This window comes from Anomaloglossus baeobatrachus, chromosome 1 (genome assembly GCF_048569485.1).
Source record: "Anomaloglossus baeobatrachus isolate aAnoBae1 chromosome 1, aAnoBae1.hap1, whole genome shotgun sequence".
Classification (NCBI taxonomy): Eukaryota; Metazoa; Chordata; class Amphibia; order Anura; family Aromobatidae; genus Anomaloglossus; species Anomaloglossus baeobatrachus.
The window spans coordinates 882,697,783-882,722,404 of record NC_134353.1 but is presented as its reverse complement, the minus strand read 5'-3'; the positions used below and the strand labels follow the sequence as shown (position 1 = coordinate 882,722,404).

At 46.9% G+C, this 24,622-nt stretch overlaps 1 protein-coding gene across 1 annotated transcript in view; it reads right to left on the bottom strand.

The window, feature by feature from the left end:
- Positions 1–23,700, bottom strand: part of LOC142255125 (chondroitin sulfate proteoglycan 4-like) — a 136,598-nt gene extending 112,898 nt beyond the window's left edge. The window contains exon 1 of the mRNA XM_075326588.1: positions 23,594–23,700. Coding sequence (XP_075182703.1) covers positions 23,594–23,690 — 97 coding nt within the window. The 5' untranslated portion in view covers positions 23,691–23,700. The remainder of the gene's footprint in view (positions 1–23,593) is intronic.
- Between the last annotated feature and the right edge of the window lie 922 nt (positions 23,701–24,622).

The window sequence follows — 24,622 nt, the reverse complement described above, 5'->3', positions numbered from 1 at the left end:
TTGTGGACGGTTAGCTCTGTAGAGTGAGACCGAGTTTCATCAATGGTTGTCACTCAACCAGCAGCCAGGGAATGCCGGGTGCGACAATGATGCTAAACAGTCTGCGGCCCTTCTTCAGGGCAATGTGACACACGTGCCTTGTATGGCTCACGTGTTGAATCCGAACCTCCAGCAATTTTTAAAACACTATCTCGGCCTACATGTCCTTCTGTCGAGGGCACGGTGTAACGCCTGCCTGGATCGACACACTCAGACGGGCTGTAAAGGATAGGCTAGAGGGAACCCACTCACCAAGCTGGGCCCCCAGAACCCTGAAACCCTTTAACCCCTATACAGTGATTTTGAATGACGCAGGGCCCAAGTTGATCAATACCTGTGGAAGGCTGCAGTTCCAGAGAATAGTAGTCATACAGGGTCAAAACATTAATTGAGGAAGAGGAACAGAATGGGAGGGACAGGACTTAATCAGAAAACAAGCACAGGTGAAATGCAAATCGGCCAACGAGGTACCTAAACAGCAAGCAGGAAAAGTAGTCAGGTAACAAGCACACAAACTCATAAAACTAAACTGGGGGTAACAGTAACCAGAGGTTCATAGCTATGTCTCGCAGTGGTCTTCAGACAGGAGGGGCCTAAAAAAAGGTGTTGTGTCTTCCCATTGGTTGTAGCTGAATGATGGTACTTCATCTGTGAGATACCCACCACCTGCATTCAGCCTGTGGTTCTGTATCTGTCAAGGTAACGCAACCCAGTGGGTGAGCATAACCTGCGTCCACCTGCACTGCTGGCGTCGACTCCTCTCCCATCATCAGCACTATGCACGAAAGGAACACGTTGTCACCTTGCGACAGGAGTACAAATTGACGTAGCGGACTACGGTGGTGACTTAACAGCCGTGTGCGGCAATGATGCAAACATGGCAGCGTGCCTTCGTCAGACCAATGTGACACACGTGACTTGTATGGCTCATGTGTTTAATCTGATTCTCCAGCAATTTTTAAAACAACATCCCGGCCTACATGGCCTTGTACAGCGGGCACGCTCGCTATGTGCTCACTTCCATCGTTCGCACCCAGCAGCTCAACAACTTTCATCGCTCCTGAAGTCTTAAAGGTCTGGAGGTTAAACGCCGGAAATGCGATGTTCCGACACGCAGGAATTTTAATCTGCACATGTTGCAGCGTCTGTGGCAGCACCGCAGAGCCCTGCTGAAATACGTTATGATGTATACCCTGGGCTAACTTGATCCAGAGGTGGTGCAGATCACGCTGCTGGAGTGGTGTCAGATAAAGGACATATGCACCGTTCTACACAGTTTTCAAATGTCGATGCAGATGTTTAACACTGGCGATGACATTCTCAGCGTGACAATTCTGGTCATCTACAAGATGGAGCACACTGTAAGCATTATTCGGAGTCAGGTGTTGGTCCAAGAGGAAGGGAGGAAGTACTGGAGGAGTCATATGCGGAAGGGATAACAAGATCTACAAGGTCCAGATGGTCAGCGGCACCTTGGCGGCAGTCATGGTACGGTGGGGGAGAGGGATTATCAAGGGCGCATAGTATCAGCAAAACAGTTGAGGAAGGTGCAGGAGCCCAGGAAGAAATGGAGGACGAACTGGCGATGGGCATGGAAGACTCAGCAGATTAGTGAGAGCTTGCTCACATTTCGGTTGTGCGAGGTTGTGGGGAGAGGGCAGAGGAAGGAGGCACGATTCTCACCTCTCCGCCACCAACACACCAAGGACTTGGTCCTCCTGGATGCTCAAGACACATGAGCGCCTTCTTGCTGCACTACCTACAACATGACCCTCGGATTGTACGAATTCCAAGTCAGGCTGACTACTGGGTTGCCACACTGTTAGATCCCCGGTACAACACAAAATTTTGCGAAATAACTCCTGACCGGAGCTGCAGAAGACACCGCCGCTCCTGTCAGCTCCACGCAGCAAATTAAGACAGCCGCGCGATCAGCTGAGCTGTCACTGAGGTTACCCGCGGCCACCGCTGGATCCAGTGACAGCGGGTAACCTCAGTGACAGCTCAGCTGATCGCGCGGCTGTCTTCATTTGCTGCGTGGAGCTGACAGGAGTGGCGGTGTGTGCTGCAGCTCCGGTCACCTCCATGCAGCAGAGCTGGAAGCGATGCTGGAGCATCCTGGATTACGCTGGACATGGAGGGCTTTTTCGGGCTTATTAAAGTGGTGAACCAGGGTATATGTTTGTGTTTTTTATTTCTAATAAAGGATTTGTTCGGGTGTGTGTGTTTATTTACTGTCACTTACAGATTAATCATGGAAGGCATCTCGGGGAGACGCCTGACATGATTAATCTAGGACTTATTGGCAGCTATGGGCTGCCAATAACTCCTTATTACCCCGATTTGCCAACGCACCAGGGTAAATCGGGAAGAGCCGGGTACAGTCCCAGAACTGTCGCATATAATGTATGCGGCAATTCTGGGCGGCTGCTGACTGATATTGTTAGGCTGGGGGGCTCCCCATAACGTGGGGCTCCCCATCCTGAGAATACCAGCCTTCAGCCGTATGGCTTTATCTGGCTGGTTTTAAAATTGGGGGGGACCGCACGCCGTTTTTTTTTAATTATTTAATTATGTATTTCACTGCACAATATAGACACGCCCACCGGCTGCTGTGATTGGGTGCAGTGAGACACCTGTCACTCAGCGTGGGGGCGTGTCTCACTGCAACCAATCATAGGCGCCGGTGGGCGGGGAAAGCAGGGAATACGAGATTGTTTAATGAGCGGCCGGCTTTTTCAAAATAGTAAAAGCCACCGGAGCAGTGAGAAAGCCGTGCAGTGCCGCGCCGGTGATCGGGGATCGGTGAGTATGAGAGAGGGCTGCTCAATTCAGTTACTCAGGAGTTTAGCGGTCACCGGTGAGTCCTTCACTGGTGACCGCTAATCAGGACGCGACACAGAGCCGCAGCATGACAATGAAGTCGGGTGAAGTTAACCCGAGTTCATTCTGATCGTGTGGCTCTTTCTGTGTCTGCTGTCATCTGCCATTCAGCTCTGCTACATGGCTGTCTGTGTCTGCTGTCAGCGGCCATGTAGCAGAGCTGAATGGCAGATGACATAGTAAAAACGCATCCCTACACATTACACACGCTTGGCAAGTCAATAAATAAAAAAAAAAAAAAAAGGGTGCCCAATGCATACGTCACAGAACACATGATCTAAAGGATCGCACACAAAATTGATCAATTTAACATAGACTACTAACGCACGTGTGACAGCAAATGAACGTCCTATGTGCAATCTCATAAGATCCCATATGCAACCTGGGCGTGTCACATCGCATACGAGATTGCACACCTAAGTGTAAGGTGTAAAGCAGGCTTTACATCCGCTTTTCCACTAAACACCAGTGGTGCACAGAGTGAATCTCAATGCTTTGTCATGGATAGGAGGAAATGGTCTTTTACTTGTCCACATCTGAGGGACCGAGGGCTGGCTGCTGTGCTGAGACGGCGTTGAGTACGGTGTCTCTGCAGAGTTGCATTTTTGGTCATATACAAACTGAGTTGAAAAAGGACAGATGCTGGTGGAAAGGGGAACAGGTGTGTTGGAAAGGGGAAAAAAAGTTTGTGTCCGTGGGTTTGGTGGTTAAGCAACATTAAAATTTGCTGAAGAAACAACATCTGGTATGGTGGGACTGGCAGATTTGGATAAGGTGGTATATACTATGTTACCGCTATATAAAAAATATTAAGAAGAAAAGAAAGAGAAAGGTAGATATCCCAATCGCCATTCGGTGTCCACCGTGCTCACAGATGGAAAAGGAGAGGTTGGCAACTGGAAGGTTAGGTGGAGGATACAGAGCAGGTTGACTCTGAAACAAATAGTAGCCTGAACTGAGTATGACGCCACTCGGATCTGGAGACTGGGAGCCCTGTTAGCGTGACAGGGTCCACACGCCACCCAGCCCCGAAACTCCCTGTTAACAACACAGGGGCCATTGGTTACGCTGTCCGTGTGCGTAGGGGACACACCTGTGGACAGCAGGCGCATCAGCAGCAGCAGGCCTGTTAATGCCACTGGGCTGCACAAGCAGGACTTGTAGGACAGGAGCTGGTCTTAACCGTTCTGCGTTACCAACTGTGTTGGCGGCCTGCATCGACGCCCTATCCCTGCCTACCTCTGGCCTAAAGCCGCAATGGGTTCAACACATGAAGGTGTGCTCTTTCGGAGCATAATAGAAGACTGGGAACCTTCTTCTTGACTACAGCCCCTTTTATAACCTGGGTCCGCCCCAAACCCGGGTGGACCACAATGCACCTCCTGGAGACAAAAGCAGAGTGACACGTCATGAGTGGCATAACTAGCGTCCTATTTTGAACCGCCAATTGAATGATGACCTCATGGCTGCCACAACCAAAACACCTCAACAGTCATCGTCTGACCAACAACAATGAGGTGACAAGTCAAATGGGCGGGCCTCTGCAAGCCTGTTGGGAGTGGCCTGGCCAAATTGTCAGGACACCTGATGCCCTGTGGTCTATATGGGCCACCCACATCAGGGGCAGGGCCAAAGAGTTCATTACCCGACCTAGCCTCTGATGCAGTAAGTGCCTGAAGCATGCTCAGTAGCATGAAATACAGTTTCTGAAAAAAAGACTATCCGCTTCAGCATGCTGTCTAGGCACAACACAGGACTTAGACCCGGCACGGAGTGCAAGTACCTGTGCAAAGAGGCTTTTCTCAGTCAGTGCGAAGCCCCACAGGTGTTGTGTTGGTCCTTCAGGGACTCCACGTGAAGGAAGAGTCTGGTCACACTTAGGTTGCTTCTTTATATGTATTTTCGTGACGCCACTATCGGTATTGCGGTCAGTGGGGACCGCCACTGCAGTGTAAGGGGACACCTGGGGCTGATGTTGGGTGCAGTTAGTTTTAGTGGCCTCCCGACAGTGAGTCAAGCCCCAGGGCCCTGTGTAAGTGTGTTGAGCCGCAGGTCGCAGAATGACTCAGGCACAGTCCAAACGAGCATGCGCTGTAGCCCAAAATTAAGACTTTGCCTCAGGAATGACACAGTCAGGCAGAGCATACTCAGTTGGCAAAACACTGGAGTTAGGCTGCGGCTGGGGTAAATTGGCACAGAGGAAGGAGAAACCGCGGAAACACTTCGTTCAATTGCGAGGGGAGTCATTTTGGAGTTTGGTGAGGAGTACCGTAACGCCAGTGAGCAGCATCCTGTGCCACAGACCAACATTCTTCCGGTGCTGTCTATACTGTTAACCATGATAGGAGCATAAAGTCTGTATTTATGGCAACTGGACATCAAAGTACCCGAACGGTAGGCTGTGCCCAGACAGTAATGCGTCAATGCAACACTTTGTTTTATTATGAAAACACATATCTGTTCTGGGTAGGACGACTATATAGACAATCACACTTGCTGCCTCTGCACTGTCAAATTGTCACGTACAGTTTAAATCATAGAGGGACAGCGACACATGTTTGCATTGAATGTTGCTTTTCAAGATTTACATGACTGTGTTGCAGAGCTGTGTGGTTTGCATTCACACTGTTATCATCTGCCTTATCTGTGAAGCTTCAGCTAACAAGGGTATTCAAGGTGGGTGATGTGTTTTGTCTATGTTTAGGTAGATAACTGGGAAGCTCTTGTGATGCGCCACTGGTAAGTTGTCTTCACACACACACACACACACACACACACAATTACTGCTGCTACGCAGAGGGCTTAGCAAGCAGTAGGCAACTGAATAGATTGTTCTATTATTTCAATTTAATCCATGGTTCTTATTGTTTGTTTTGGGAAAGTGAAACAATCATTTATGAACCCAACTGCAAACAGTGCTTTTCATGTTGCGTGGTTTTGCTGCATACTGTGGATCCCACCAAATACAAGACTTAAAATGAAGCATAAGTCGCAAAGGGAATTTCACTGTGCTACAATGCGGCCTAGCGGGGTTGTGCAACCACCGCCTGCCCCATCACGTGCATCTGCGTGCTCTTCATCCTCTGTGACTTTGGGGACAGCAGTCACACATGCTTTTTCACACTGAACTTACACCCCGTTACCCGTAAGCGGGAGTGTGATTGGCAGGTCGTCACTTGTTTTTTAAGTGCAAACAGATGGTATTGTTGAGCTGTCAGACATCGAGAGAACCACCATTGGATGAAGGCAAGATTATATCCACGCCTGCACCTTCGTGAAAGATTGGCTGGACTACCTGCAGTTAATTATTGCGTTCCACAAATGGAAAGGAGTGTAGAACGCACATGTGTTGTACCTTGCTTGGCAGCAAAGGAACAATAACTTAGTATTCCAAACAATTTTATGATGGCAGAAAAAGAGTCAGCTCTTTGGGCAAATAAAATAGCGTGGAAAAAGTGGACAGGTGGGTACAGTGGCCGTGTTCTGTGGGTCAGTGTACAGTAAAGGAAGCCTCACTTTCTATCCCTCCTAATGATGAAATGCAGCAAGGAATTCCATGAGTTTGCTATCAAAATAGCGTAGCTAAATGAGCAGGAGGGTGTCATGCAGAGGTGCTAGAAATAGCTTGGCACCAGTGGGGCACAAATGGAGTACAACAGCCACTTTTAGGATGCCACTAAGTTCCCTCAGTGTTTGGTATTCTAATGGCTTTGTAACAATGAGCTTGAGTGTGCAATGCAGAGGTGCTGCAAATATCTTTGCACCAGTGGGACAATAATGAAGTCCAACAGCCACTTTTTGGATGCCACTAAGTTTCCTCAGTGTTTGCTGGTATAATGGCTTAGTAACAATGAGCTTGAGTGTGCAAAGGGCAGGAGGGTACAGTGACAGGGTTGTGGGTCTGTGTAGAGGAAAGGAAGCCTCACTTTATATCCCTCCTAATGGGGAAATGCAGCGAGGAAGTCCCTGACCTTAGCTACACAGACACTGTTATCTTCTGTAGCTGTTAAAAACTCTTTCCACGGACCTTACTGTCACCTATGGCTCTGAGCCTGCTGTAATTAGCCCTTATAAGGGCTAATAGAAACTTCTATCCCTATTCTGTATAGTGCTGTGTATAAAGCATACACAGCAGTATCGGAGACAGGAGCTACGCCAGCGGTGACTGACACCCAGACGCAGAAGGCAGATAATGGCGTCCTGACGGGCAGATGCCCGTATTTATAATGCAGGGACATGTGACATGGACATCCTATCACACATGCCGTTGCTTCTCTGGCTAAAAGTCCACTTAGCTGTGTGTGTGTCTGGGATTGGCTGACATGCTGGCCCGCCCCACTACACGCGCGCGCTTAGGGAAGGAAGACACAAGAAAAAAAAAGGCAATCGCCATTATCCAAACAGCAGTAATCTGAATGCGCTGTTCCCGCACACTATACACTGAAATTTCATAATAGTGTGAGTCACAGAGTGACTTACACTATTACAGCGGAAAGCCAGCTAGTAATTAGCTTGGCTTTTTGCTGCTAGAACCGTTCTCGAACGTAACTAGAACTATCTTGCTTTAGCAAAAAGCTCGAGTTCTAGTTCGATCTAGAACAGCCCCCAAAATCACTCGAACCGCGAACTGGAGAACCACGAACCGCGCTCAACTCTAGTCAGAAGGAGGCAAGAGTGAAACAGTCCATTATTAGCCGCTGATTAGCTGCAGGGCTCATGTAATATATCACGCAAGCCCTGCCACCTACATGGCTAGAATGGAACCGGAGAGAAAATACAGGCAGGTATTTTGCATGAGGGAATAAATTGATAAGGAGTTATCTGAGTGGTGGCCAATCCCTTTAAGGAGAAATCTGTACAGCGACATTTTTTATGATATCAATGTGTTTGCTTTCCATACTAGTAAATCTAGCAGCACCATGCCCAGCAGATTCCACAGCTCCTATAGAACTACAAGTGCATCTCAATAAATTAGAATATCATAAAAAAGGTACGGTAATTTATTTCAGTAATTCAATACAAAAAGAGAAACGCATACATTACAGTCATATGAAAAAGTTTGGGCACCCCATTAATGTTAACCTTTTTTCTTGATAACAATTTGGCTTTTTGCAACAGCTATTTCAGTTTCATATATCTAATAACTGATGGACTGAGTAATATTTCTGGATTGAAATGAGGTTAATTGTACTAACAGAAAATGTGCAATCCGCATTTAAACAAAATTTGACCGGTGCAAAAGTATGGGCACCCTTATCAATTTCTTGATTCGAACACTCCTAACTACTTGTTACTGACTTACTAAAGCACTAAATTGGTTTTGTAACCTCATTGAGCTTTGAACTTCATAGGCAGGTGTATCCAATCATGAGAAAAGGTATTTAACCCTTTCACGACCGGCCGATTTTTCGCTTTCCGTTTTTTTTTTTCGCCATTCTTTTTCTGAGAGACGTAACTTTTTTATTTTTCAGTCAATATGGTCATGTGAGGGCTCATTTTTTGCGGAACGAGCTGTACTTTTAAATGAAACCATCAGTTTTACCATATTGTGTACTAGAAAATGGCAAAAAAATTCCAAATGCTGAAAAATTGCAAAAAAAGTGCGATAGCACTATGGTTTTTGAGATATTTTATTCACTGTGTTCACTATATGGTAAAACTGATGTGTGGGTGTGATGCCTCAGGTCAGTGCGAGTTCGTAGACACCAAACATGTATAGGTTTACTTTTATATAAGGGGTTAAAAAAAAATCGGAAGTTTGTCCGAAAAAGTGGCGCACGTTTACGCCATATTCCGTGACCCGTAGCGTTCTCATTTTTCGGGATCTTAGGCTCAATGACGGCTTATTTTTTGCGTCTCGAGCTGACGTTTTTAACGGTACCATTTTTGCGCAGATGCTACGTTTTGATCGCCTCTTATTGCATTTTGCGCAAAAGTTGTGGCGACAAAAAAACGTCGTTTTGGCGTTTGGAATTTTTTTGCCGCTACGCCGTTTACTGATCAGATTAATTGATTTTATATTTTGATAGATCGGGCGTTTCTGAACGCGGCGATACCAAATGTGTGTATATTTTTTATTTTTTTAACCCTTTAATTTTCAATGGGGCGAATGGGGGGTGATTTGAACTTTTAGGTTTTTTTGTTTTTTTTTAATTTTTTAAAACTTATTTTTTTACTTTTTTTTTTTATTTTACTAGTCCCCCTAGGGGGCTATTGCGATCAGCATTCCGATCGCTCTGCAGTATCTGCTGATCACAGCTGGAAGGCTGTAAACAGCAGATACGCTCTCTTTCTCTTTTGCTGTGCCCCGGGCACAGCGAAAGTGAAACCAATTCATGTGTAGTACAGGAGTCATCACATGACCCTGTACTACCATGACAACTATCGGGAGTCACGTGATCGCGTCACGTGACTTCCGGTTTCGGCGGTAAGTAAAACTTTACCGCGATTGCGCTTATAATGGCGCTGTCATGTATTGACAGCGCCATATAAGGGGTTAATCGGCACGAGCAGATAACGATTCTGCTCGTGCCTAGCAGGCACACATCTCAGCTGTGAAAAACAGCTGAGATGTGTGCCGATCGCGGCATGCTGCCGCCGGAGGACCGCGGGCAGTAAGATTATGTCATTTAGGACGTAATTTTACGGCCCGCGGTCGTTAAGGGGTTAAGGTGGCCACTTGCAAGTTGTTCTCCTATTTGAATCTCCTATGAAGAGTGGCATCATGGGCTGCTCAAAACAACTCTCAAATGATCTGAAAACAAAGATTATTCAACATAGTTGTTCAGAAGAAGGATACAAAAAGTTGTCTCAGAGATTTAAACTGTCAGTTTCCACTGTGAGGAACATAGTAAGGAAATGGAAGAACACAGGTACAGTTCTTGTTAAGCCCAGAAGTGGCAGGCCAAGAAAAATATCAGAAAGGCAGAGAAGAAGAATGGTGAGAACAGTCAAGGACAATCCACAGACCACCTCCAAAGACCTGCAGCTTCATCTTGCTGCAGATGGTGTCAATGTGCATCGGTCAACAATACAGTGCACTTTGCACAAGGAGAAGCTGTATGGGAGAGTGATGAGAAAGAAGCCGTTTCTGCAAGCACGCCACAAACAGTCGCCTGAGGTATGCAAAAGCACATTTGGACAAGCCAGTTACATTTTGGAAGAAGGTCCTGTGGACTGATGAAACAAAGATTGAGTTGTTTGGTCATACAAAAAGGCGTAATGCATGGAGGGAAAAAAACACGGCATTCCAAGAAAAGCACTTGCTACCCACAGTAAAATTTGGTGGAGGTTCCATGCTTTGGGGCTGTGTGGCCAATGCCGGCACTGGGAATCTTGTTAAAGTTGAGGGTCTCATGGATTCAGCTCAGTATCAGCAGATTCTTGACAATAATGTGCAAGAATCAGTGACGAAGTTGAAGTTACGCAGGGGATGGATATTTCAGCAAGACAATGATCCAAAACACCGCTCCAAATCTACTCAGGCATTCATGCAGAGGAACAATTACAATGTTCTGGAATGGCCATCCCAGTCCCCAGACCTGAATATCATTGAACATCTGTGGGATGATTTGAAGCGTGCTGTCCATGCTCGGCAACCATCAAACTTAACTGAACTGGAATTGTTTTGTAAACGGGAATGGTCAAATATACCTTCATCCAGGATCCAGGAACTCATTAAAAGCTACAGGAAGCGACTAGAGGCTGTTATTTTTGCAAAAGGAGGATCTACAAAATATTAATGTCACTTTTATGTTGAGGTGCCCATACTTTTGCACCATTCAAATTTTGTTTAAATGCGGATTGCACATTTTCTGTTAGTACAATAAACCTCATTTAAATCCAGAATTATTACTGAGTCCATCAGTTATTAGATATATGAAACTGAAATAGCTGCTGCAAAAACCCAAATTGTTATAAAGAAAAAAGGTTAACATTAATAGGGGTGCCCAAACTTTTTCATATGACTGTATATAGAGTGATTACACACAGAGCGATCTATTCCTATATATTATATAGTGATTACACACAGAGCGATCTATTCCTATATATTATATAGACTCATTACACACAGAGCGATCTATTCCTATATATTATATAGAGTCATTACACACAGAAGAATCTATTTCATGTGTTTATTTCTGTTAATGTTGATAATTATGGCTTACAACCAATGAAAACCCAAAAGTCATTATCTCAGAAAATTAGATTATATAAGACCAACTGAAAAAATGATTTTAAACTCAGAAATGTTGGCGCCTACTGAAAAGTCTGTACAGTAAATGCCTCAATACTTGGCCGGGGCTTTTTTTGCATGAATTACTGCATCAATGCAGCGTGGCATGGAGGTAATCAGCCTGTGACACTGCTGAGGTGATATGGAAGCCCAGGTTGCTTTCATATCAGCCTTCAGCTCGTCTGCATTGTTGGGTCTAGTGTCTCTCATCTTCCTCTTGACAATACCCATAGATTCTCTATGGGGTTTAGGTCAGGTGAGTTTGCTGGCCAATCAAGTACAGTGATACTGTGGTTAGTAAGCCAGGTATTGGTACTTTTGGCAGTGTGGACAGGGGCCAAGTCCTGCTGGAAAATTAAATTTCGTTCTCCAAAAGGTTTGTCAGCAGAGGGAAGCATGAAGTGCTCTAAAATTTCCTGGTAGACGGCTGCGCTGACTTTGGTCTTGATAAAACACAGTGGACCTACACCAGCAGATGACATGGCTCCCCAAACCATCACTGATTGTGGAAACTTCACACTAGACCTCAGCAGCTTGGATTGTGGCCTCTCCACTCTTCCTCCAGACTCTGGGACCGCGATTTCCAAATGAAATGCAAAATTTACTTTCATCTGAAAAGAACACCTTGGACACTGAGCAACAGTCCAGTTCTTTTTCTCCTTGGCCCAGGTAAAACGCTTCTGGCTTTGTCTATTGGTCATGAGTGGCTGGACACAAGGAATGCGACAGATGTAGCCCATGTCCTGGATATGTCTGTGTGTGGTGGCTCTTGAAGCACTGACTTCAGCAGCGTCCACTCCTTGTCAATCTTTCTGAAATTTTTGAATGGCCTTTTCTTAACAATCCTATCAAGACTGTGGTTATCAAGGCCCGGAAGCAAGTGACAGCTGCGCCGGGGACAGGTGTGTATAGAAAATCATTTTATTTCTAAGACACGTGTTCTCTCTGGTACATGTCACATGAATAATAATAATAATAATAATAATAATTTTATTCATTTATATAGCGCTATTAATTCCACAGCGCTTTACATACATTGGCAATACTGTCCCCATTGGGGCTCACAATCTAGAGTCCCTATCTGTATGTCTTTGGAGTGTGGGAGGAAACCGGAGTACCCGGAGGAAACCCACGCAAACACGGGGAGAACATACAAACTCCTTGCTTGAATCCCATCAGTGTGCGGACCGTGTTACATCAGTGCTGCCTGAGAAAAACAGACTTGTCTCCGTGCGGAACACATGGACACACGTCTGTGAAAAAACACAGATGTGTGCACAGACCTACTGATTTTAATGGGTCTGCGCATGTCCGTGTCTCCGGTATGTATAACGTCCGTTTTCATACGTACTGGAGACGGTACGTGTGAAGGGGGCCTTAACCACATATATCAGGATTAGGACATTGTACTCCACGCTGCTTCACAATCTGGTGCTGAATGGGTTACTGATCTCTAGGGCGGGCGTCCGCAGGGAGAACTATAGACGGCCTCCTGTATATTTTTGGAGGGCAAAACTGTCTCAGCTGTTGGACTTTGAAGTGGCACATGACATCTGCTTTCTAATCCCTGTAACTCGCAGATTACAAATCGGGGAAATCTAGATGATAGAGGAGAGACGCCATCGCCGCAGGCTGACACCGAAACAGAAGTCAGAAAGGAGACGAGGCGCAAACTCCTACACACAAGGGTATAACACAGAGTAAAATATGGGGGCGAAACGTAATAAAAAGTAATCCAGCTCAACTGATCTCTGCATTGGAGGGGAGCGTGCCGATGACGTTACAACCCCAACCACCTGCACAAAAATTTGGATTGTTCCCACATCACTGTGTCTGTATTGCCCCGCTCGCAGCAGCCGAGCTGCTCGGATCCGGACCTTCTGTGGGTGGCTCGAGGGTCTCCGGACCCGGGCGGTCACTTCGATCAAAAAGGGGGGGTTGTAGTGGTGGATGTAGGACGTATATATACGGGCTGAGCCGTATTAAGTTCATGAGGCCACCCACGGTATGTGGTGAGGTTGGACACCACCGCTGAAGTGACGGGGCACCCGGGAGAGATGTTATGCAGCAAGTTGTTAACCCCTCCGTGGGCAGGGATGGTGGCCCTGGGACCCGGTGGGGTTTGGTGCAGGTAGATGGGCGACCGCAGGGTGCTGGTGTACTCACTATTGAATGAAACACACGAGTCTCTAGTAAACCAAGGTGATGGTGGTCGGTGCAGTGTTCTGGTTCCCCCACCCGGCTGGTGGTCTCTGTCTTTCTCCTGCGCCTTTGTGAAATGGTGGACTGCCTGTGCTTGCAACTTCAGGAGTCCGCTCCCGGCTGGATGTGGCCTAAGGAGCCCTTGCCCGCAGACGCTGGCCCGTGGGATCTCTGAGCCCTGGCGGTGGCCTTCTATCCCCCTCGGTGGGCTGTTGTCTTCTAATAAGGACTTTGGGTGGGACAGGACCTCTAGTCCTGTCCTCAATAGCTAAAGTAACCGGTTCCAGTCACTTCTGGTCCCGGCCTCAGGGTCCGAGTACCCCTCTGTGTGCTCCGGTTTCAGAGTCAGTTCCCCGGGTCGGTACCGGCGGGCCACTACCCTGTCCTGGTCCACCTCGGTTCCACCGAGCCGTTCAATTTGGGGTTTTCGCCTTTGCTGGAGCTGCACACAGCTCCAGCCCACACTCCTCTCCAACTTGAACTCTAAACTGATCTGACTGAACTGTTTACTTTCCCGCCCCGCGCTGTCTAGACTCCTTGGTGGGCGTCTTCCAACCGCCTGGCTCCGCCCCCTGGTGTGTCCATCCAGCCCCGAGGGGGGTGACTAGGTTTTTAAAGGTTGGCTGATGTCACCTGTGAGGGAAAGGTGTAGTGCAGGGGCCTATCTGTGACTACCTAACCCGGCCAGGGCGTCACATGTCCCGTTAAGGCAGGGGTCTCAAACACGCGGCCCCTCAGGCTGCTTCGTGCGGCCCCCAGGCCTGTGCCACTGTACACTATCGCGGCCGGTGCAGGGGCCGCAGCCACTGTCTGCACTTAGTTAGATTAATGTTTTGTTGCGCTCTCACAGTTAAGGACACTGCGCGCGCAACGCCGGCAAAACATTCATCTGACAGAAATCACTGACAGTGGCTGCAGCCCCTTCACCGGCCGCGATAGTCACCGGGGGCACAGACAGCAAGAAGCAGAGATGAGGCAGCCGAGGGAACGCGGGACAGGTGAGAAGAATGGTGTTTTTGTGTGTGTGTGTATGTGAAGGACAGCACATTAACCTCTTAGTGACCTGTGACTTACTGCGTACGTCATGGCTCCCTGGTACTTAAGGACCCATGACATACCCAGTACGTCATGGCGAAATCGCGGCCCCGGAGCCCCGGTGGCTGTGATCGCTTTGCGTTGCAAATACCTTAGATTCGGGAGGAGGGGTGGTGTCTCCTCCCCGGACCTACGGAGGCTGTGATTGGCTGAGCGGCATTTGTCAGCCAATCACAGCCACTGTAATGTTTTAGCCATTGAAAATGGTTGAAACATTGAAATCTACCCACCATCAGTGCAGCTGTAGCACCGATCATTGGCTGGAGCTGGGTGACCTCTGTTTCACCCGCCCCCAGCTCTGATTGGAGAGATCGGCCTTGTGACCGATCTCTCCAATCACTGTGGATCTGGGGCCAGAGACGGCTCCCCTCACCTTCTCTCCAGCGTCTGTGGAAGCTGAGGAGAGCGATCGGTAAGTTATAGCCACTGCCCCCTTTCAGCCGCCGCCACTGCCCCAGCCCCCCCACCCATTACTACAGGATGGGCACATTACTATAGGATGGGGACAAGGTGGGCACATGACTACAGGATGGGGACAAGGTGAGCACATTACTATAGGATGGGGACAAGGTGGGCACATGACTATAGGATAGGGACAAGGCTGGAGACATTCCTAAAGGATGGGGACATTACTAAAGGATGGGGACATTACAAGGATGGGCATAATACTATTGGATGGGGACATTACTATAGAATGCGGACAAGGCTGGGGACATTACTATAGGATGGGGACTAGGATGGGCACAGTACTACAGGATGGGCCCATTATGATAAGATGGGGACAAGGCTGGGGACATTACTATAGGATGGGCACAAGGTTGGCACATTACTACAGGATAGGGACATTACTGTAGGATGGGCAAATTACTATAGAATGGAACAACTATATGAAGGGGACAGTACTACAGGATAGGGAGATTGCTACAAGGGGACAAAAATGGGGAATATTACTATAGGATGGGGACAAGGCTGGACACATTACTACAGGATGGGGACAAGGATGAGCATATTACTGTAGGATGGGGACTAGGATGGGGCACAATACTACAAGGGGACAAGGATGGGCACATTACAACAAGATGGGGAACATTACTAAAAGATGTTGGCCAAAATTTCTATATAGTGATAATTGTAACACTATTAGTTACAAAAAGGGATAAAATGTAAAAAAACAAAAAAACAAAATAAGGCATGACTTTTTTTTACTATCAAATTTTTTTTATATATATATATATATATTTAAACAAAGAATGTGCACATTTATTATAATAAACAAGTTAAAAATGTTCAAATTCAGTGATCCAAAGGTGTGTAAATATATATATATATGGTACCAATAACAATGTCACTTTGTCCTGCAAAGAATGCGGCCCCCCCAAATTATTTTTTTCCTCTGTGCGGCCCATACACCCAGCCGAGTTTGAGACCCCTGCTTTAGGGTATGCTCATATGTTTCTGCTTTTTTTCCTCTTCTTTTGGCTTGCGACACACATCCGTGCTGCCGGCACGTGTTTGTCATTTTTTACACGTACAGGCGGCACGGAGACACGTTAAGCAATGCTACCCTATTGTAGCAGGCACACACACGTAAAACCACACGGAACGTGTGTCCGTGTGCGTTTGTACGTGTGTGCGTTTTTCAAAGCGCTGACATGTCAGTGATTTCTCCCGCAGCACGGGTGTCACACGGCCCGCACCCGTACCACACGGGTGTAGTGTGGATGCGGTCCCGTGTGACACGCGCCGGAGAAAACACACATGTCAGTGAAAAAAAACAAAACATTAACTCACCTTCTCCAGCCCTCCTGTCTCTGCCGCTGCTGCCTCTTGCTGCCGACCGCCGCTCATTATTCTCATTGAATATTCACTTCACTGCCTAGCAGCAGCAGCAGCGGGTAGACGGGAGGGCTGGAGACCGAGGATCAGCACCACGGACAGCAGCGCGGACAGCAGGAAGGACCAGGTGAGTATGTTAATTACCGGTTCTACGTGTGCTATCGCGGATAGCACACGTAGAACACACGTGTCACGCACGTACCAGAGACACGTACTTACCTGCACGCAACACGCAGGGAAAATACGTGTCTCTCGGCACGTGCGTGAATTTCACGTGAGTGTGGCAGAAGCCTTTGGCAGTAAAAAAACCTGCTTCCAAAGAGCAGGTTTTGCTGCTGCGTTTTTGGTCATTTGTCTACAGAACATGTTTAAAGTTAGTTTCATTCACCACAAAAGCAGCAAAAATGCAGCAGAAAGCGCACCTGTGTTTTTTGCACTTTCTCATTGCTTTCAGTGGTGAAAAAAAGCTGCAAAAATGCTGAAAAGAATTGACATGCTGATTATTTCAAAAACAAAGCAAAAATGCAGCAGTTTTCAGTCAGGAACATAAAAAGCAACTGTGTGCGCATGAGATTTCTGGACTCTCGGGTTTTGCTGGTACTGTAAGGCCTTGTGCACACGCTGTGGTTTTTGATACTTTTTTTTTCTAAATCTGCACCAAAATCTGCATTCTGCAATCTCTCCTGAAGCCAGCAAAGTCTATGAGATTTCTGAAGTGCTGTGCCAATGTTGCATTTTTTTCGTTGCAGATTTTGATGCTGAAAAAAACTGCAGCATGTCATTGTTGGGGCATTTTTTTTCCTGCGTTTTTTTAGCCATTTGCACCATTAACTTCACTAAACAAAAAGACACGAAAAAAAAATGTACCAAAACTGGATGCGTTTTTGGTACTTTTTTCTGCAAGAAGGTGCAGATTTGATGCAGAAAATGCCTGTACCAAATCTGCAGTGTGTGCACATAGCTTTAAAAACAGTTTTTTATTTGATTTGCATAAAACTCATGAAAAAAACATGTAAAAAACGCAACATGTGAACACAGCCTAAGGCCGGCGTCACATTTGCGATTAACTCGCACGAGTGCAATGCGAGAAAATCTCACATTGCACTCGGACCAATGTTAATCAATGAGGCAGCTCCGATCTGCTATTTTTTTCTCAGCTCAAATCGGACTGAGAAAAAAAAAATCAAAAAAAAAAAAATCGCAGCATGCTGTGGTTTTTAGAGTTTTTCGCATGAGTCTGTCCAATGCAAGTCTATGGGTGCGAGAAAAAAAACGGATGTCACACGGACAGCACATGGACCATCCTAGTGACATGCGTTTTTCTAAATACAATTCTATCAAGTAGCAGAGACCACTGTAAATGCTCCTGTACATGACTAATAGCTGCTGAGAAAAAAACGGATCACATACGGATTAAATATGGATTGCTCACGGACTACTATCATGAGAAAAATCACAGACTTGCATTGCAATGCACACGGATCAACACTCGGACAGAGCTCGTCCTACTCTCAGGCATGAGAATCGGACCGATTCTACAATCGCAAGTATGACGCTTGCCTAAATGTTTAAAAAGCAGCAATCGGCGCTGGCTCTGGTCACTGCCGCTCTAGTGGTATTTCCACATGACCAGGGAGGGGTAAAGGTGGATCTATCAGCTGAGTAAACTGCACTATGAAAGGGGAGCACAGAATGGGATCAAGTGTCTTCTCCTAGGGCCGGAATCACTTGCGAGTGACTCACGTTAGTCTTGCATCGCATCACCCGGCACGGCCACACACTCTCCTGACAGGAGTGTCTCAGCTGCATAGAAATACATGCAGCCGACCCGCTCCTGTCACCGTGCCGGGTGATGCGATGCAAGACTAATGTGAGTCACTCGGAAGTGTGACTCCAGCCTAAAGAAAACTTTATTGCTCATAGCAACCAATCATAGTGTAGCTTTCATTTTTTGAGTGCTATAGGAAATTAAAATGGAGCGGTGTTTGGTTGCTACGGGCAACAAAGACAGTCTTTTTAGTTTCCTGACGATAGGCGATAACTTGTCCTCACACCCCTTTTAAGGCCGCGCTGGACTAACGTAGGCTGAAGCCGCCTATATGTGGCCCAGGACAGATGATGTCAGGGAACATAAGGATCAGACGTCTGATTTCGGACCGCCATTATTTTTTATTCTCGATGATATAAGGTACCGGCCAGCAGAGGAGTCTGACAGCGGCTCTCTCATAGAGAACTCGGCAGAAGTCAGGATAGCTCGGTGGCGGCCAAAGCAGGGGTCTACTCTACTGATAGCGAATGTGTATAGGTCTCCTTCAGACGAGATAGGAATGGGATGTATTTTATCAGTGCACAGGATCCAATGTTCATCCATTTTTTGGTCTGTACCAGTGTATCATCCTTTTTCCTTGTAAAAAATATTAAAAAAAAATCCAAGCTTCTGCTGCCCATTTAACAGTAAAAAAAAACAGACATCATTGACAGATAACTGAAACTGAAAACCACAAAACACATACGTGAAAAATTGAAGTCTGAACGAGGCCTTAGTGTATGTCCACACGATGCAGTTTTGTCATAACCACAAAAAAAAAATCACCCTGTAGTAAAAAAAAAAAATACTGCGTCAAAAAACACATGCGTTTTTTGGCCATTTGTTTTTTAATGAGGTTTTTTTTATCACCGATGGGTGAAAAATGCAAAAAGAATTGACAAGCTGCATTTTGTGGTCACCACAAAAAAGCAGCCAAAAGAAAAAGCAAAGTGTGGATAGAAAAACTAAAATGTCATATAGGGGAACCAAAAACACATCAAAAACTGCAGCGTGCGCATGGGGCCTTAGGTATATGGGCACCTTCAATCTCAATACAATTGTATCCAGTGTAGACGATCCCTGATATATGGACTCTGCTGTGACACCTTTTACTTCACTGATACATTGTGGCAGGAAAAAAATTGGGCCCAATTGATCATTTAATTTCTACTATTTGTTTTTTGCCTTAACACCTCTCAGTTAGTCACTTTTTTGATTTGTGAGTGACCAATTCATTAAAAGGAGTATTGATTTCTGTAAATTAAATTAGTCATTCTTTCACTATTTTCAATGTGGCTTGTAGCCTATAGTCACACGTTGCTTTATTTTTGTTTTTGTTCTGCAGGCAAAACCAGCTTTCTGTTGTAAAGGCAGATTCTGCAGCGTTTTGTGCTGCTTTTTTGGGGGCAGATTATATGTCATTCGTCTACAGTATATGTTTAACCCCCTCACTAACTTTGACGTAGATGTACGTCAAAAGTAGTGTCCCTGCCTTTGACGTGGGATTGATCTCATAGGAGATTGTGATTTTAGCTATACACAAAGACATAAAAAACAAAACAAGAAAAAACCTCAAAAAAAACAACACACAAGTGCATCCTGTGAGTGCATTTGATTCTGTGGCCTGGGCAGGTAAACACTTTCGTGCTGTGAATTTTTCTGAATTTTGGGGGGGGGGGATAAAGTATTTCTAAAGATCCTTTATGATATGCTAATGAGGCCAGTGACTAGTCCCCTGGGCGTTAGTTCCCCTGGCTAGTCGCCCCCATTAGCATATTAGTACACCCCTGTGGGCGTGCTATCATGCTAATGAATATTCTGCGTCACAGGATGATCTCTCACCTCACGACCGCCATCGCGTCCGACACTTTATTTCGGCTCAGTGCACATGACTCCGGAGTTTGGGTCATCCGCACTACTTCAGTTTGAAGCCAGGACGCGTACACCTGGCTTCATACTGCGCATAACCGGAAGTCCGGGGTCGTGTGCACTGGGCCGAAATCCTCCGCCGGATGCGATGACGACAGAGAGGTGAGTGAGATCATCCTCTGACGCTGCACATTCATTAGCATGATAGAACACCCACAGGAGCGTACTAACATGCTAATGGGGCTGACTAGCCAGGGAAAGTAACGCCCAGGGCACTAGTCCCCTCGCTTATTAGCATACGATATAAGAAATACTTTTTCTAAAGATCCCTTTATCTATGCTAGTGTATACAGGGACGGTTAGGCAGGGATTAGCACTATGCACCAGAACTGCTCATGGCTCTGGCTGCATATTGGATCTGGACATATTGGCCGGGCGATGAGAATGAACTCGGATGAACTTCACCTGACTTCATTGTCATCCCGCAGCTCTGTCTCTGTGTGCTGTCATGAACTCAGATGAACCTCCGAGGTCAGGGCCAGGACACAGGAGTCCACAACAGTGACGTCAGAGCTTCACCCAATTTCACTGACATCGCGCGTCTCTCTCTCTCGCAGCCTGATTTGCGGTCACACATGAAGGACTCACCGGTGACCGCAAATCTCCTGAGTGACTGAAGTGAGCTGCGCGATCAGCAGTGCCATCCTCGTCCTGACAGTGGTGGCCGCGGGTAACCTGAGCGACGTCATCGCTGATGGCGTGGCTCACTTCAGTTGCTGCGTGGAGCTCACAGGAGCGCCGGTGTTCTACGGCCGCTCGCTGTCAGCTTCATGTAGCAGAGCTGAAAGCGTCGTGGGACCTCATGTGGATTACGTCGGACCTGTTGCGTTATTTGGGGATTAATAAAGTGGTGAAAGAGGGTGTTTTTTGTCTTTCATTCCAAATAAAGGATTTTTTGGATGTGTGTGTTTATTTTCTTTAACTTACAGGTTAATCATGGAAGGTATCTCGGGGAGACACTTGCCATGATTAACCTAGGACTTAATGGCAGCTATGGGCTGCTGCCATTAACTCCTTATTACCCCGATTGCCACCGCATCAGGGCAATTCGGGATGAGTCGGGTAGAGTCTCGGGACTGTCGCATCTAATTGATGCGGCAATTCCGAGCAGGTGCTGGGTGATATTGTTAGGCTGGGGGGCTCCCCATAACGTGGAGCTCTCCATCCTGAGAATACCAGCCTTCAGCCGTGTGGCTTTACCCTGGCTGGTATCAAAATTGAGGGGGACCATACATTGTTGTTTTTTTAATTATTTTTTTTTTTACTGCACGATATAGACACGCCCACTGGTGGCTGTGATTGGTTGCAGTGAGACAGCTGTCACTCAGCGTGGGGGCGTGGCTGACTGCAACCAATCATAGGCGCAGGGGAAGCAGGGAATACGAGATGGAATAATGAGTGGCCGGCATTTACAAAAGAGGAGAGCGAGAGAGAGACCTGCGTTTGTTATGTCAAATAAACATGCGGATCGCAACAAAAATGCAGTGCAAAACGCACTGCTTAGCATCCTGGTAGCTTTTTCTACAACTCATTGATTTCAATGGGTGTAGAACGCTGCCAAAACGCTCAAAAGAATTGACATGCTGCTTTTTTAAACGCAGAGATTTTGTCAAATTTTTGACTTGGAAAACGCTGCGTTTCAAAAACGCATCGTGTGCACGGATTTTGCATCATTCTCGTAAACTTTGCTGGGGAAGCGGAATGCATGCATTTTGACAATGTGAAGCTGCAGCTTAAAACGCTGCAGAAACGGAAAAAAAACCCCGCAAAGTGCGCATGAGCCCTTAATCCAATCAGTAAACAGCATTAATGACAGCAAAAAAAAAAATCAAAATGACAGAATTTTTTGGGTTGCTGCAACATTTCAAGAAAATGTAGTAAGCGGAGATCAAAACATCGTATCTACACCAATATGGTACCAATAAAAACATCAGCTCAGGGTGCAAAAGTAAGCCCCCATGCAGCCCCAGAGCCCGAAAATAGAGAGTTACGAGTCTCAGAAATGGTGTGATAGTCATAGAATTTATTTTTTTTGCCCTAATTCATCTAAATATATTTGTACCTTTCACCAGTTTTGCAACTTTTTCATACAAAAAAAAAAATAAAAAAAATTGCACATTCTGTCCGTTCCGGAGGGTGCGGGGCGCGGAAGGAACTGGAGCACAATTGTGACAACTTTTGAATCAGGGAATAAACTTCTGGAAACCCCTAACTCTGTCGACTGTAGTGACTGAAGATTAAAAAAGGAAAACTTAAAAAAAAAAAAGCAAAAAAAACAACAAAAAACTTTTGCTGATGCTCCTGCCGCCTCCAACTCAAAAATATTTCCCGAATCCGTACATTCCTTTCCCAAGAAGCTGCAAAAACCCTAATACATGCCCTTATTATCTCCCGCCTGGATTATTGCAACCTCCTACTCTGTGACCTCCCTTCTAACAGTCTCGCACCCCTACAATCTATTCTAAACTCTGCTGCCTGGCTAATCCACCTATCCCCCCGCTACTCCCCGACCTCTCCTCTCTGCCAATCCCTTCACTGGCTTCCCATCGCCCAATGACTCCAGTTCAAAACCCTAACCATGACCTACAAAGCCATCCACAACCTGTCTCCTCCTTACATCTGTGACCTAGTCTCCCGGTACTTACCTGCACGTAACCTTCGATCCTCATAAGATCTCCTTCTCTGCTCCCCTCTAATCTCCTCTTCCCACCATCGCATCCAAGATTTCTCCCGAGCCTCCCCCATACTCTGGAATGCTCTGCCACAACACATGAGACTCTCGCCTACCTTGACAAGCTTCAAAAGGACCCTTTAGACCCACCTCTTCCGACAAGCCTACAACCTGCCGTAACCCTCAGCCTGATACAGCGCCGCACAATCAGCTCTACCCTCACCTACTGTATCCTCACCTATCCCTTGTAGACTGTGAGTCCTCGCGGGCAGGGACCTCTCTCCTCCTGTACCTCTCTGTGCCTTGTATTGTTTATGATTATTGTACTTGCCCTATTATGTACACCCCTTTCACATGTAAAGCGCCATGGAATTGATGGCGCTATAATAATAATAATAATGCTGTAAAGCACAGCTTTTAATTTTCATTAAAAATGCAGCTAAACGCACAGTGTGTGAACACAGCCCAGTCGTATTGATGAGGAGTCTGCACACTGTAAGCCGAAAACACAATCTGTTCCCCCTCCCCCCCCCAAAAAAACTGCCAGAATTTTTTTTTTTCCATTTATATACCAAATAAAAAATAATGAAGAGCGCTGCAAAAATACAGAGAGAATGACAATGGCGCAGGTCAGATTTACATCTTAGCTTTGTGCCCCCTCCGCATTCCCCCCTGAATGAAATGTAGAGGACAAATCACACTACAGAACTGAGCACCGAGGAGCCGGAGTGACAGCAAGAAGAGGTCCTGACAATGGCGCAGGCGCAGTGGGCTCCTCCTCCCGGTCGGTAGTCGCCAGAACTTCCCAGGAGTTCAGAGAAGCCACAGTTAACCCCTGCCCGCCCGGGCTGCACGGTGCAGCAGGTCCAGGGTCCCGTGCACGGCCGCCTCTTACCTGGGGAGCTGCGGACACAGGCGCTCCAGCACAGGGCGGCCGCCAGGAGCAGCACGGCCCGGGGCACGCTCATTCCTCCTCCCCGGGGCACGCTCATTCCTCCCGGGTCCCTCTGCTGGAGCACGCGCGGCGGCGCCGCCTGACGTCAGAGGCCGGGAGGGGGCCCGGGGCTCCGAGCACGGGAGGAGGGGACACAGCTCTGCAGGGGGACTACAACTCCCAGCATGCCCTGAGCACAGCCGCAGATCACACATTCCCAGAACTGGAAAACTCCTCTAATAGCACTGCACAACGTCACCTTTTTGTCCTTAACTTTTTTTGGAAGTTTTTTGGTTTTTTTTGATAGACGAGTTGTTGTATTATGGACTGAAAAAAAATCAAGTGACACGAAATGGTGAATAAAACCTACAATATCAACTATTACTTTGCATTTTGCGGCTTTTTTCTGCAGCCATAGTCCGCTGTCTTGCCAGTGGAGAAGCCGCTTCCATAAAGCCGGATTTTCTGCCTTTTTTGTGGCTTTTTTGTTGTATTTCGTCTACAGTTCATGTTTAAAAGTCACAAAAATGCAGCAGTTCTGTTTTTTTTCGGCGTTTTTGCACTTTGTCGTTGCTTTGAATGTAAAAAAAAAAACACTGGAAGAAGTGACATGCTCCATCATTGGAAAATGCAGCAGTATTCCACTTCATTGATTACGGTTATAATGATGCCCAATTTTTTTAAATTTTTTTTTAGTATGTAACCCCTTACTGACATTGTGCTAGATACATCCTATGTTGGGCGCCGATGCACGGATCATACCTGGTAGATGCCAACTGTGCCAATAACAGCAGTGACCTGAGCACCCTGACTGCGGCCCGGTCTCCCTGACTGCGGCCCGGTCTCCCTGACTGCGGCCCGGTCTCCCTGACTGCGGCCCGGTCTCCCTGACGGCGGCCCGGTCTCCCTGACGGCGGCCCGGTCTCCCTGACGGCGGCCCGGTCTCCCTGACGGCGGCCCGGTCTCCCTGACGGCGGCCCGGTCTCCCTG